The 13,095-nt window shown below is 35.9% G+C and overlaps 1 protein-coding gene across 9 annotated transcripts in view; it reads right to left on the bottom strand.

The window, feature by feature from the left end:
• The window catches only part of DYNC1I1 (dynein cytoplasmic 1 intermediate chain 1), a 295,576-nt gene that overhangs the window by 251,227 nt on the left and 31,254 nt on the right, over window positions 1-13,095 (bottom strand). For 5 of the 9 annotated variants that reach the window (XM_033088734.1, XM_033088729.1, XM_033088733.1 and 2 more), the window contains 3 exons: window positions 12,544-12,660; window positions 6,331-6,445; window positions 3,555-3,696 (listed from right to left, as the gene is read on the bottom strand). In XM_033088734.1, the coding sequence (XP_032944625.1) occupies window positions 3,555-3,696; window positions 6,331-6,445; window positions 12,544-12,651 (365 nt within the window). In that variant the 5' untranslated portion in view covers window positions 12,652-12,660. The remainder of the gene's footprint in view (window positions 1-3,554; window positions 3,697-6,330; window positions 6,446-12,543; window positions 12,661-13,095) is intronic. The other 4 variants (XM_033088732.1, XM_033088736.1, XM_033088735.1 and 1 more) reach the window with 1 other exon arrangement.

Consider the following 13,095-nt stretch of genomic DNA (forward strand, 5'->3'; position numbering starts at 1 on the left):
TATATGTTTAGATAATAGTTGATTCATTCAACAAACATTTATCAAATACCTACTATATGGATACAACCTCAAATATCACTTATGTGTGCTCTTGAGGAGCTTGTCATTTCCTGAGAAAGAGAGACATGTATTCAACTAAACATAAGTCATTCTTCTTTAAGGGCTATAAAGTACTACATGCTTTACCCTTGTCTATAAAAGATGTAAGCTATTAGTTTGAGATTGCTATTCCTTATCAGATTGAGAAAAAAAATATATTTCTATTCCCAGTTTACTAAGTTTTAAAATATGGGAATAGACATTTAAATTTCTTAAGTACCATTCAAGTATATATCGCAATGATTACTTTCCCCTCTTTGACCTTTTCATATGCTGAATTATGGTAATACATTTCCCTATATAAAATATCTTTGAATTTTTTAATCAATCCTAAGTTAATCATAACATAGTATCCCCTTAATATTGTGCTGGATTCCAGTTGTATATAGTATATTTAGGATGCTTTTATATCTATGTTTTTAAGTAAAATGAGTTTTTCCAGTATTTTATTAATAATATTGAGCTTGCTATTTGCCCAATATCATTAACTGAGTGATGATTAATTAGTTCTACCAAAAGTCATTAAGAGAAAGAAGGAAATACCACAAATGTAAATTGTAATTGAGAAGCAGGCCATAACAATAGAAGCAGAAACTGCAAAACAAATTGTGACACTTTAAAAAAAATTAAATCATACTACTATGATTTAAAAATTATTATATATTTCAATTCTGTTCACTCATTTAAAAAAAATTAACTCAACTGCTCTTAAAAATCAATAAAAGGAATTTTGTTGTACTTGATTTTTTTTTAAAACACTGCTTTAATCTTTTTTTATAATAGGGTATATTAAGTGCGCCAATTTGCAAATTAACCACTTATAGGGGTTATATAAGAAATGTTTGCCAATTTGGCTGTGTAAAGAAAATTTTAGCTCAGGTTTGAAATTTTGGCAAATGAATGACAATTTATGTGCACCTTTAGGTAGGACCAGATATGTTAATTTGATTTCTAAGGTATCTTCTGAAACATTTTCCATTTTTCAAAGTCCAAATTCCACACAAAAAGGCAAATTTATGACAATTGAATTATATTCTTAGGAACTACCAAGCTCTTTTCCCAGTCTAATGTTTTATGAAGTGTTCATGCTAATCGTAATTGTTTCAAAGATGTTTCTTCTACAGAAAAAGACATTCCAAGTGGAATTTTAAAAACAAATATAATACTCTTCTGAAATTTAACTCTCATAGCCATTTTATGAAAGCAAAAACATAAATTTGTGTGGAATTTTCCTAAGTTCAAAACAAGGGCAACATTCACTAAGCTATTTCTGATGCCTTCTCTTCGAGCAAACTTTTGCTCAGTTTTTCTGAAAATCATCATCTCCTCAATGCCAATTTTCTTGCATTCCTATGAAACCTACACTTAGCAAGGGATTTACTCCTTGACTTTTAGTTGTCTATTCTTGCCAGGATGTTCCTATAAAGAATTAGAGCTAGTTGGATTTTCTGTGAGGTAGGAGTGGACGGCATTTCCTCCAAAGTGATTTCTTCAGTTAAAAAAAAAAAAAAAATCATGTAAGAAGTGGGAAGAAATGAAGAGTGATATTCTCTGAGAAGGAATAATTCTTGTTGCCCCAGAGTGCTAACAGTGTAGGTCAGATTTCTCTAGAAAGTTTTCAGAAGGGCTCATCAACTAAGAACTCAGTAATAGAATTTAATGCTGCCAACTGTACCCCTTGAAACTAAAAATTAATGACACAACACCATCACTGTATAGAAAGAGGCAAATATATTAACTTAATGATAGACCAGTGGACCCCCTAAGGAATGTGATTATATTGTGCCAACTCTTGTATAAATGTTAGATCTTACATAACTGTTATTACTACCTCTTTTCCCCTCAAAGACCTTTTGAAGTGTTCAAAGCAAAAGATGAGAGAAGACGTGTGCTGCCCCAAATCACAAAGGCGATTTGCTAAAATAAACCAGCCTGGTGCCCACAAAAACCTCTGTTTTCATTCTTCTCAAATTGAAAGCAGTGTCCACTGGTTTCAAAAGGCCCTATCAAAACAAAATACATACTCAAGTCTGAAACATACCAACAGTCAGATATGGGTGATATAATACCAGTCTTACACGTCAGTTTCAGAAAGAAAAAAAAACTAAAAAACCTACAGTTCAGACTAATACTGGAGTATTCTCATTTCCATATTTTTCTCTACCAAAGTCATCTCAGCCTATATGGAAACAATGCACTTTCAGAAGATAATGCTTATGACAATGTGTTAAGTGAAAAAAGAAAAAAGCAAAATTATGTACCTCTCCCCCAGTAACACATGTGGTAGCAAGAAATACATACAGGTAAATAAAAATTAAAAGGCATATGGACAAGGCCAAGGCTGATTTGTTAGAACTGTAGTGCTGTGAATGATTGTTTCTTCTCTTATCTGAAGTATATTATAGTATTTTATGATTTCTTTTTTAATTAAAAGTCAAGAACAGAAGTCACAAATTGCCAACCTGCAGGCCAAATCTGGCCCACAACTACTTTTAACAAAGTCATTAACATTTAACATTTAGGATTGTTATATAAATACTTGAATTTTTAGCTTCTCGTGAAAAACTGAAAAATGTGGGAAAAGTGGGTCTGTATTCCCACATGAGCTGAACCGCCTGAGCTGTGAGGAGACCATCGGGCCTTTATAAATAAGGTGCTTGCTGACCAACTGCCACAGGCCCCCACACCCTACTCATTTGTATCACCTGCCTATGTGCACCTGCATGTGGGAATCCTGGTGAAGGCAGAGCTGAATTAAGAAAGTTACCACGACTCCATGCATATTAGTGAGTCTTCTCCTTTCCCTCTTCACATCTTTTCCTTTTGGATACCCCTTCAGGGATCAAATTAGAAAATGTCTATATCCGCCTTCCAAAGTTACATAATCTTTGAGTCGTCATAGTGTAATGAAAATTTGGCAACTGAGTCACAAAACAGAGCTGTCAACCTTGATGATCTTGAGAATCAGTAATAATAATAAAGCAGTTTTTGGACAAATTAGTCAATTCTATTAAGCTAACAAAAAGACACTGAAAAAATTAAATTTAGGGTTAGAACATCTGTGTTTGAGTCACAAAGATTCTCATGGAAACAAAACCAAAGCAGAATAATGAGAAGCTGGATATATATTCCATTTGTCTTTGGTCCTTTCCTGCTTTCTTTTAGGCCTAAGCTAATGGATATGTTTGTGTTTGTTAAACAAGACACGTGCTAAATTAGCCCACTCAAGGAAGGATAATATGTAAGTTTATCATTTCTAGTGTTCAAAATCATTGCTATACCACTAAAATAGCAAACCATCATAAATTTAAGCAGAAAATGACTGAGTATACAGGCAGATGCATGCACATTTTACAGTGTACAATGAAGTTGTAAGGTTTTTAGGTCTTTTTTGGGGGGAGGAGGGAGGTATTATTGCCATCCCACCATGTCCTTTGTAAAGGGACAATTCTTACCTTGTTAATGGTCCCAGGTCACCTGAGTCTTGGCTTCCAGCTTCACTGGGAGTGCTCACTGATTTCGAGGAGGGAGACATAGGGGTTGGGACTAAATAATGAAAATAACAGGTATCCCATGTTAAAAAATGTAGCGACTGCACTGGGAAGAGCAGTGTCAGACAAATTAAAACAATGGGCCCAAATTAAAGTGGTTGTATGGCCAGGAGAGATTGAGATGGATAAGAAAAAACAAACAAACAAAAAAAAAAAAAGGAAAGAAAAGGAAGAAAGTCAAGTGAATTTTTTTATATTTTGGAAATTAAAATTTGAAATGAATTTTGACAGAATTAACTTAGGGATTCTAGGGCCATGTCCAGCTTAATGAAGTAAAATGGAGGATCAATATAGTTATCCAGATAATTCGAGTCAAAGATTTCTCTGGTATGAACTATCCAGTTAATTCTAATTCTCCACTTTATTTTGTTAGTATAGATGTGACCTATTAAAAAAGAAAATGGAGTGTCTATAAAACTTTAAAAGATTATGAAACAAGTGATTCTGGATAATTTAAATGGTTAAGAGGAGTCTGAAAAGTCTACTGTATGTCTGCATTTGGAGGGAAATCTATTGTCCATGGATTACAAACTATATTTGCTATGAGAGACTAAATGACAGATAGGGTGAGGGTAAATGTTGAACCTATATTTAAAATCCTCTTTCAAAACAAAGGAAAAATGCCAGGATGCTTTATTTTTACATTTAATTATTAGTTACATCCCATTGTGCTGTTTACTGTGTTGGGACTTGTGTTCCTTGCCTCTGGCAGCTCTAGAAGACATTGCCTTGTGCACATAAGTAAACTGTCACTCTGAGGACAGGAGAAACAAGTTGAAAGATTGAGGTCAGTGCGAGCTGAATATTGGAGAGCAAGGATAATAAAAGAAGAAAGCTAAAGAAAAAGAAAAAGTATTTTTTTCTATATCCTTCAGATACAAGCCAAACGTCCTTCCGATAGAAGCTGCACCCAATAGCCAACATGGCTCCAGGCCAGATGAATTCAACGGGTTCTCAATATCACACATGCTAAAGAAGCCATATGGGCAGAAAGAAACTTCAATACATGATTGTAGATTCCCATTTGGTTTCAATCATGTGCAATTTCCTTTTATTTATTCAACAGGGTAAAGGGTTTAACTATTTTGTCTAAATCCTATAACACAATGGCAGATCTGTCAAAAAACTAGGAATTTTCATGTGGTCTCACAATTAATTCACCGATTATCCTCTGCACTAAGTCAGAGGGTACGTCAGAGATGAATAAAAACTGAAAATGGGGTCCACCCTTGCCAGGGCCTACTGGTAGGGATACAGGAATATTTCAGAATTTGGTCATCATTTAGGGATATTTAACTGTTTTGTTCTTAAAGTTCAATTGCTGGTTTTGGGTATGGTAGAGGAGAATAGGACATACTACTATTGTGTTTAACCAGCATTCACATTGCAACAGAACTCCTAAGGCTATTTTGTGGCAAAAATGTAATTGATTGCAAAGTGTCTAATTTATATCACATGTCAATTAAGTACAAAAAAGTTTGTCAACCTCCTCAAAGAAGGTCCATCAATCAAATATCCTATAGGTTATATCTTCCACACCACAAAGCTAAACAATATATAATCAACATCTTTTTGCAGCTTATTATATAATTATAATTGTTAGATATATGATTTTACCTACTACAAATTGTGGTTGAGTATAAAATGCTTTTTTATGGTGTTTTAGCTTGTGTGTACATATTAAATTATATCCAACAATACTTAATAATTTGTAGGCTTACTGGATATCATTCTTTTTCTTATTTACATTGATATAAATACTTGTAATTTTGGTATACATGGATAATTTTTGTTATTAGTTTAAGTAACTATGGAAATACTATGGAAAACTTGTTTTAATATAAAAGCCAATGATAGAATTAAAAGAAAACAAATCATTTTTAGAAGACCTGGTATTGTATTTATTTATATGTATTATTTTAACAGTTCTTAAAACTATATTAGATGTCAGTTTTACAGACACCCTAAGATTACTTTGAAATGTAAGGAAAGCAAACAGATAAAGAAAAATAAAATAACTTATCACATGAGAGATACACAGTAAAGTGACAGAATAAACAAACACAATATGTACAGGTGCCGTCAAAACAAATAAAACATAATTCAACATCCAAATCCTACTGATAAAATAAGATCATGGACAATTAACTAAGAATAAATGAGTTGGAGGACGGGTACTGCAATAAAAATGCCAATTAGCAATGAAACCAAGATATACAATAGAGTCAAATGAATTTAAACTCGTTAATTAGCTGCTAATCTGTTAGCATGTTAAGTTTTCCTTCAAATTTTCCACTCAGCATTCAATTATGAAATTCATAACCAGAGTCACAGTATTTAGGTTGGCAGAGAGAAGTTGGAATTCAGCAATGGAAATGAAGAATAATTTAGGGAAAAAATTCCAAGATTTCTTGTATTTACCATGTGGCAACTCGTTTAACAAGTATAAAGTAACCTAATAGTAATACAGTGGAGACAGTTGTCCATATAATCAGTCAATAAGCAGCAAACTGCTAACAACTCTACATATCCTACCAGTCTCTTGATTCCAAAAACAAATATGACTGGACCCTAAGCCACAGAATTTCTTTAAAAATGAAATTGAAAAAGACGTAAAAGAATAGTAAACACGGGACATGGTATAGCCCATGGAAATAGTAACACAAGAATTTTTAAGTACCTAAAGGGGGCTCCGGCGATATACCAATGCTTTGCAGCAGGGCCTCCGTCTCTCGCCGTTTGCGATCCAAATCAGAGTCGTCCTGAACAGGTTCTTTCTTCTGCTGCATGTCAGCCTTTAAAAGGTAGATGCCAGCAAGAAAAGTTAACGACAGAACTACATGTATGCTTTTGCTGGCTGAAACTGGAAATGGTAAATGCATGGCTGTGAAGACCAGGCCAGAGCCCTAAATAGATCTAATCATGTGTATAAACGATGAAAAAACACTGTAACTGCTCCATTTAATAATTACCAACCCAATGCTTTCTCTTTGGTTGAACGCTTTTTCCTGTCTCTATCACATGGCATAAAAGTTTCTCTCACCGGTCCTGAAAGAAACCATCAAAAGCAAAATATTTTTTCTAACTAGGATGTAAAGTTTTTAAAAATTCTGCCTGCTTTTTTAGACCTCTTTGTCCCTTCTGGGAAAACATACTATCAGTTCTTGATGAGGGTGTGTTTGTAATATTTGCGCCGCATGTTTGGGATTATACAAACAGGGAATTATTTGGATCTGGCTAAAAAGCAAAATTAGTCATGAAAATCTGTAAGTGTAAAATACACTATTTGTATCAGTAATCTAAGTTTACTACTGTTTAAAATAAACCAGGTTAAAATGTTCATTAAGGCACATAAACAATATTGATGTAAGTCTTGTTACTTAATTATGACTTTCAAAGGCTTCCATTATACATATTAACTCAAAAGAGAAAATTCACACGTAGAAAAATAGGGAACAAAAAATCATTTAGGAGAACTTCCTTTCCCAAATTCCGTCTAAAAAACTTGTGGAAGCCTCTTTCTTATAGTGAGATCCTATGCCCAGTTAGTGCTTTTACAGGATAGTAACAAGACAAAATACAGATTAAAGAAGGTCAGTGGTGGGATTCTGGGGGAATTAAATATCCAAGTCTTTTTTTTCCTTTTTCATAATACAGTTACTTCTTAAGACTAGGCATTTGCCCCAGGTCTGAAACACAGAACATCCTATCTGATATGTAGCTATCTCAAGACAAAGCTTTGTCATAAGTGAAGCTGTCTTAAAGCTTGTCAAAACCCAATTATCCAGTTATCAGAAACACCTTTGTCCTCTGGGGCAAGCTGGGCACCCTTACAGGCACATGACCTCCTTCCGGAGTGCAGAGTACATTGCAAAGCAGTGAAGCATCATTTACTCGTAGGTCTTGGCATCAAATGCAGAAAGAGCTCATACAACTTTTACTTACTCCCAGATGGTAATCTACACCCTGATTATAAGCAAAATGCATCTTTGTACATAGTGCTGAGCTCAACAATTCTGTTATCATTTGCCTCGGGCTTAAAATGCACTCGTATCTTTGAAGTCTAAATGTCAATAGAGGGAAAACGGCCAAGATGGGGGCCGGTAAGGGCTAATGAGAGTACTAGAGGAACGCAGGCACTTTCGTGTAACCCAGAATTCTGAAACGGCAGTTTAATCTCTATCCATGAAGATGTCACAGTTCACATTTTTCCCCACTTTTAACATTTAAACTACTGAAGCAAGTTCCAAAGTTTATGCGTACAACAAAGGCAAAGACAGAACTAAGTGAGAAAAGGGAGCTCGCAGAGGGAGGGTCTATATCAATGTTCACATATCACGAAGTTAAAAAGAAGAATGGAAGGAAAAGCGGGGAAATGAAGGAAAAGGGAATTACCATAGTAGCTACTAAAACACATACGAAAAAAACAGAGGTAAGCAAAATTCATCTTAGGAGGCCAAAATGGGATAGTTTGGTTTTACGGTGAAGAATTAAGCCATAGCTGAACTATCAGCTTTACTGAGAGCAGATACGTGTTTATTTTGTTCACCACGATATCCTCACATCCAGATCAGGGCCAGACACATAGTAGATGCTCAATTTAAAAAAGTGTTGAATGAATGTCTGCCTTTGGTAAATGCTATTGAACAGCTATAGAACCTTAGAATGATACAGCATTCAGGCCAATTTCTGAAGTACCTCATTCAGAAAGCCTCTTTAGAGAATCACTGTTAGAAGGTGTCATCTAAACTTCCAGTGACTCCATGCTCAGAGCCATTTCTATATTCTAGGATCAAAAAAAAAGAAAGAAAAATTTAACCTTCCCTCATTCTTTCAATAAGTTTACTGAAGGAAAAGAATGCCATTGGTAATGAAACTGAGAAGTTCTAAAGCAACTTATATAGAGTGAACAACAGAAAAAGATCTGCCTAATCTTTTCCTTTTGAATAAACTTAGGGCATATTACCTACAACTTTCTGTCATGCATGTCCTATGCAGAAAGGCAAAGAATCTGGTTTCGTTTTTTGTTTTTTTATTCTAACTTTAATCATTAAGCATTCAAGAAACATACCAAAGGATAAATCACATGTGAACATGCATAAGCATACTTGGTGCAAAAAAAGAACACCTGAACTCCAGCTCCAAAATTTCACTGTCACAATACAAGGGACCTCTACATCTGATTCCCTGCCTTTCACCTTTTTTTAATCCTTAAGGAAACAGGCAATATAATGACATACAATTAATAAGGTCCATCTAAATGTAACAGAAGCTTAGGAAAGGTATCAACGCTCAAATTGACCATGAAAAATGCAAAATTAGGTAACTGGAGTTTACTGGAAATAAAGGCAGTTCCTGTTACCAACTGGCACCTTAAACTAAACGGTGCTACTTTATCCAAGACAGTTAGTTATACCCAGTGCCCTAATTGTGAAACTTTCAATTTATTCCATGTAAATACTACGGAATCCTGATATATTTTAATGACTCAATAAGGAGTGATTTCTCAGTACTAGTAATTAAAAGTATGCTAAAGATGTCTTCCTTAGCAAATGATATTTCTGCTTGTGAAGAGTAATCATAGCTGAGACCCACAGAGGATAATCGAAGAAAGAAAAATGATCAAAGGAGAATTATCAGTCACTCTTCCAAAGACAGCTGTGTGGTTATTAGAGGAACAAGTGAGGACAGGCCAGTAAACCTCCGGCCATCGTACCTTGCAGCAATTCGGCAGAAGGCCAAGGGCAGGACGAAACTTCAGGGTGGCCCCATTAAATACACCTCGTTGTATGAAAGCCAATTTTTCATGCAATTGGGTCTGTGTCTCAAATGGTGGCCACTGTATTTATTTTAAAATCAGATTTCATCCATAATACCACAACCAAGAAAGCAGTTGACATCCAAAGGAGCAGAGAGTGGTAATTTTAGACATGTACACAGTTTTCTGGATTCTGTGGAGACAATCAACCTGGGTGGTCCTAATTCACACTAGTTTTCAGTCATGGCAAAACTTGTTACTCAGATTAGCATTAAAGAGCATTTTGTTTCCTTTTTATTCTAAATTTGTTTTATTTACAATACAAGCCTAAATAAAGTTAAAAAATCAAACCTATAAGCCTAAGGCTATTTCTAACTCTCTATAAACAACATTAAAAACTAGAAAATCTGAAACTCAGGAGTCAATGACAGTGGCCAGTTGACTGGAGCATCCCATAGACCCAGGATCAGAAGCTTCCAAGGAAATTTGTAGAAAGAATTCCTGCTGTGTGGGAAGGATGTCAGTGACCAGCATCTCAGATCTGCCCTAATTAGCTTATGTATTCATTTATTCACTCATTCATTCATTCTATAATCTTTGACTGAAAGCCTACTATAGTGGCAGGATCTGCACGAACATTGACTCAATGGTGAGAAACATCCAGCCTGTCCTCAAAAGCTTGCACAGACTCAAGTGAGGAGGCAAATACGATGCTTTGTGCTAAATGGTGTGATACGGTCAAGGACAGGGTACAGGACTACCTTAGTTATGGATGCAGACAGGTATCAGAGAAGGCTTTCTGGAGGATGTGACATTTGAAATGAGAACTGAAAGACACGTAGTGAACAGCCAGGTGATGGATAATAGGGAGAAGTAGAAGAAGAGTAAAAGCAGAGGGAAGAGAATATTCACGAACTCCCTGTCCAGACGGAGCAGGGCTCATGAGTGACATGGAAGTAGCTGAGTGTGGCTGGAATGTGGATTTTACAAAGAAGGGAAGCGGGGGAGAAAGAGAGTCTTGTATCTGTCCAGGATTTGACGACCACTGTAAGTTGGGGAAGGGGGGTGGTGAAAGAAGGACCCCAGGTGTCTGCTTTGTAGGGATGAGTTGCGGAGGGACAGGATTTAAGCAGGGCAGACCTTAAGATAACGTGGTCCAGTGGCTCCCCAAATCTGGCCCCCTTTGGATCTTTCAAATTAAAAACTCTGAGGTGGGAGACGATGATTCTGTACCGCCATGGGAGTCCATGGAGCCAGGCCACGATATCACAGGCTTAAGTTTAGAAATGAGGAAACCAAGACCGTGTGACTTTAATTCCAGGAACGCCTACAATCCGGGTGTGCCACACACTCCCACCATCTGCCACCCCCGATCTCCCAGGGCTCTGTCTGCTGTGTAACAAACCAAATCTCCATCAGGCTGCTTGGTGTGAAAAACAAAAAGGGTGGCCCGTTTCCATCAGTCTTGTTTGCCTGTAATGTCCCTCCAAATGTGTAAAATAACAAAGATGAAGCAGACAGCATAATTTGGAACCAGATTTCCCGTATCACATCGCATTTTGTGGTAATTCTATGAAATTCAAGTTGGATATTAGAATGTCAGTTTAAAAGAAAACTGGTTATTAGTAAAGGATAACAGGTGCTTTAAAATTACAGTAAGTGTTGACATTTGAAGGAAAAGAAGCATAATAACTTAATGCTTTTTTTGGCTTTGCATGGAAATGAATGCCCGTTCCTTGTCAATTCTCACCTCCACTTCATTCAAAGAATGCATCTATAACAGCAAAGATCTGCAAAGGAAAAAGATTATACTCCCTGGCAAGGACAAATAAACTATGGTATCAATCATAGTGTAATGGAATGGAGAGACATAAGATGGCAGAAGGCTAAAATGCAACTGCAATTATGTTTTACTTTGTCAGAAAATAATGATTATAAATCTGTTACCTTGGTCCTCCAGCCTTATGATATGAAATAACACTGACTCAGATTGTGATGTATCAAAATGCATTCTCTTTTTCCTCAAAGAAAAACTGTGAGTAGGGAAGCAGCTCTGATTTCTATACAATCAAGCACACAAACTTTCCTTCTTGGAAAACTGTTCAAAAATATCTTTGGCATTTGGTTTTTGTACAAGATGTGGACTATTTCTATACTGTCACAACAAATGGGAGATGAATAAATTATTTGTTGGACTGAGACAGGAGAAGAAAACATGACACAACAGCAAGGCATTGAATCGAGAGTCCGGATTCCTGGTCTCGCAGGCAGAAAAGCTACATTTCACCTCTGGGTGTCAGCTGCTTTGTTGACATAAAGATCTTAATGGACGGTCTCTAAAATCTCCTTTAGCTTTAAATGTCTATGACCATGGAGCAGAGTATACTATACTATGATCCACCCTCTCACCAAAGGAGGGAAATGCAGTTTTCCCTTTGCTAGACCTCGGATTCTTATTTACCCTGAAAAATACCGGGGGTGCCAAAAAAATGTACACACATGACTTGCATTCATTTTTGTTATCGGTATATATTATTACAATTTTAATACAGTTTTTTTCCTTTCTTAAAATGTGTATACATTTTTTTGGCACCCTCTGTATATACCACTTAAGAAACCATGGAAATCCACTGGCATCATTCTCTATTTTTCTCCTAAAATGTTCTTGCCAGTAGTTTTTTTAAAACGTTTTCTTAAGACTAACACTTATTAAATATTAACTATATTTTGGTATTGCTATGTGCTTTATAAGATTAAATCTTTTAATCGTCACAACCTCACAAAATAAATATGTTACCCTTCCAATACTAAGGATAGGAAACTGAGACTCAAAAAGGTTCAAGAATTTCTAACAATAGAGACATCACAGCCCACTTTCAGGGTGCTATTGAGGTCTGGGGTGAATCTGAGGTTTGGGGCCCTCCGGACCAAATGGTCCCCAGCATTTAGGTGGTGCCTCACCCGTGCATAGCACATGGCAATGATCTTATGACTTTGAATATGCAGATACCCACTTATTTGATTCAGGCATTATAAATGGATTCTTTTAGAGGGTCTTCTTTATCCACTTAACTGGTCCCTCAGAATTAAGTGATTTTCCTTTGCTTCTCCAACATCCCAACACCTAGTACTTACCTCTTTCTTTTTCCTCTCCTCTTCCTTCCGTTTCTTCTCTTCTCTGATCTGTGCTAAGCGCTGTTTTTTGCGCTCTAGCTCAGCTTTTAAATCACTTTTGTCAGACATGTTGGTTTCCTTGGAGGTAAATAAAAAAAAAAGTGAATATATAAAAATAACATTTCTGTACTAGCATTGCAAGTCTTTAAAAAGGAAATCCAGTTTTGGGGCAATAACAGGTTGTATTATTTAGCCTATGTCAAAGAAACAAGTTAAGTTAGATCTGGTCTCACTCTATATAAATTCTTCCCTTTTTATGTATATATAAATATTTGAAGAATTACAATGTTATAGTCTATTCTGGTCTGAGGAATAATAGCAACTTCAGAATAAGAAACGCGTTTTCTGTAAAAGTTTCTTGACAAATAAACTAAATAAATACATAAGAGAACTGAAAAAAAACCACCATCATGACTTCCAATTTACATGATAATGGATCAATTCATCTCCACACTGAGCGAAGAAAATAGGCTGTCATAAACCCTTAGAGAAATGCCCTGCTCAAATTTCCAC

The sequence above is a fragment of the Rhinolophus ferrumequinum genome, chromosome 20, assembly GCF_004115265.2.
Source record: "Rhinolophus ferrumequinum isolate MPI-CBG mRhiFer1 chromosome 20, mRhiFer1_v1.p, whole genome shotgun sequence".
NCBI classification, from domain to species: Eukaryota; Metazoa; Chordata; class Mammalia; order Chiroptera; family Rhinolophidae; genus Rhinolophus; species Rhinolophus ferrumequinum.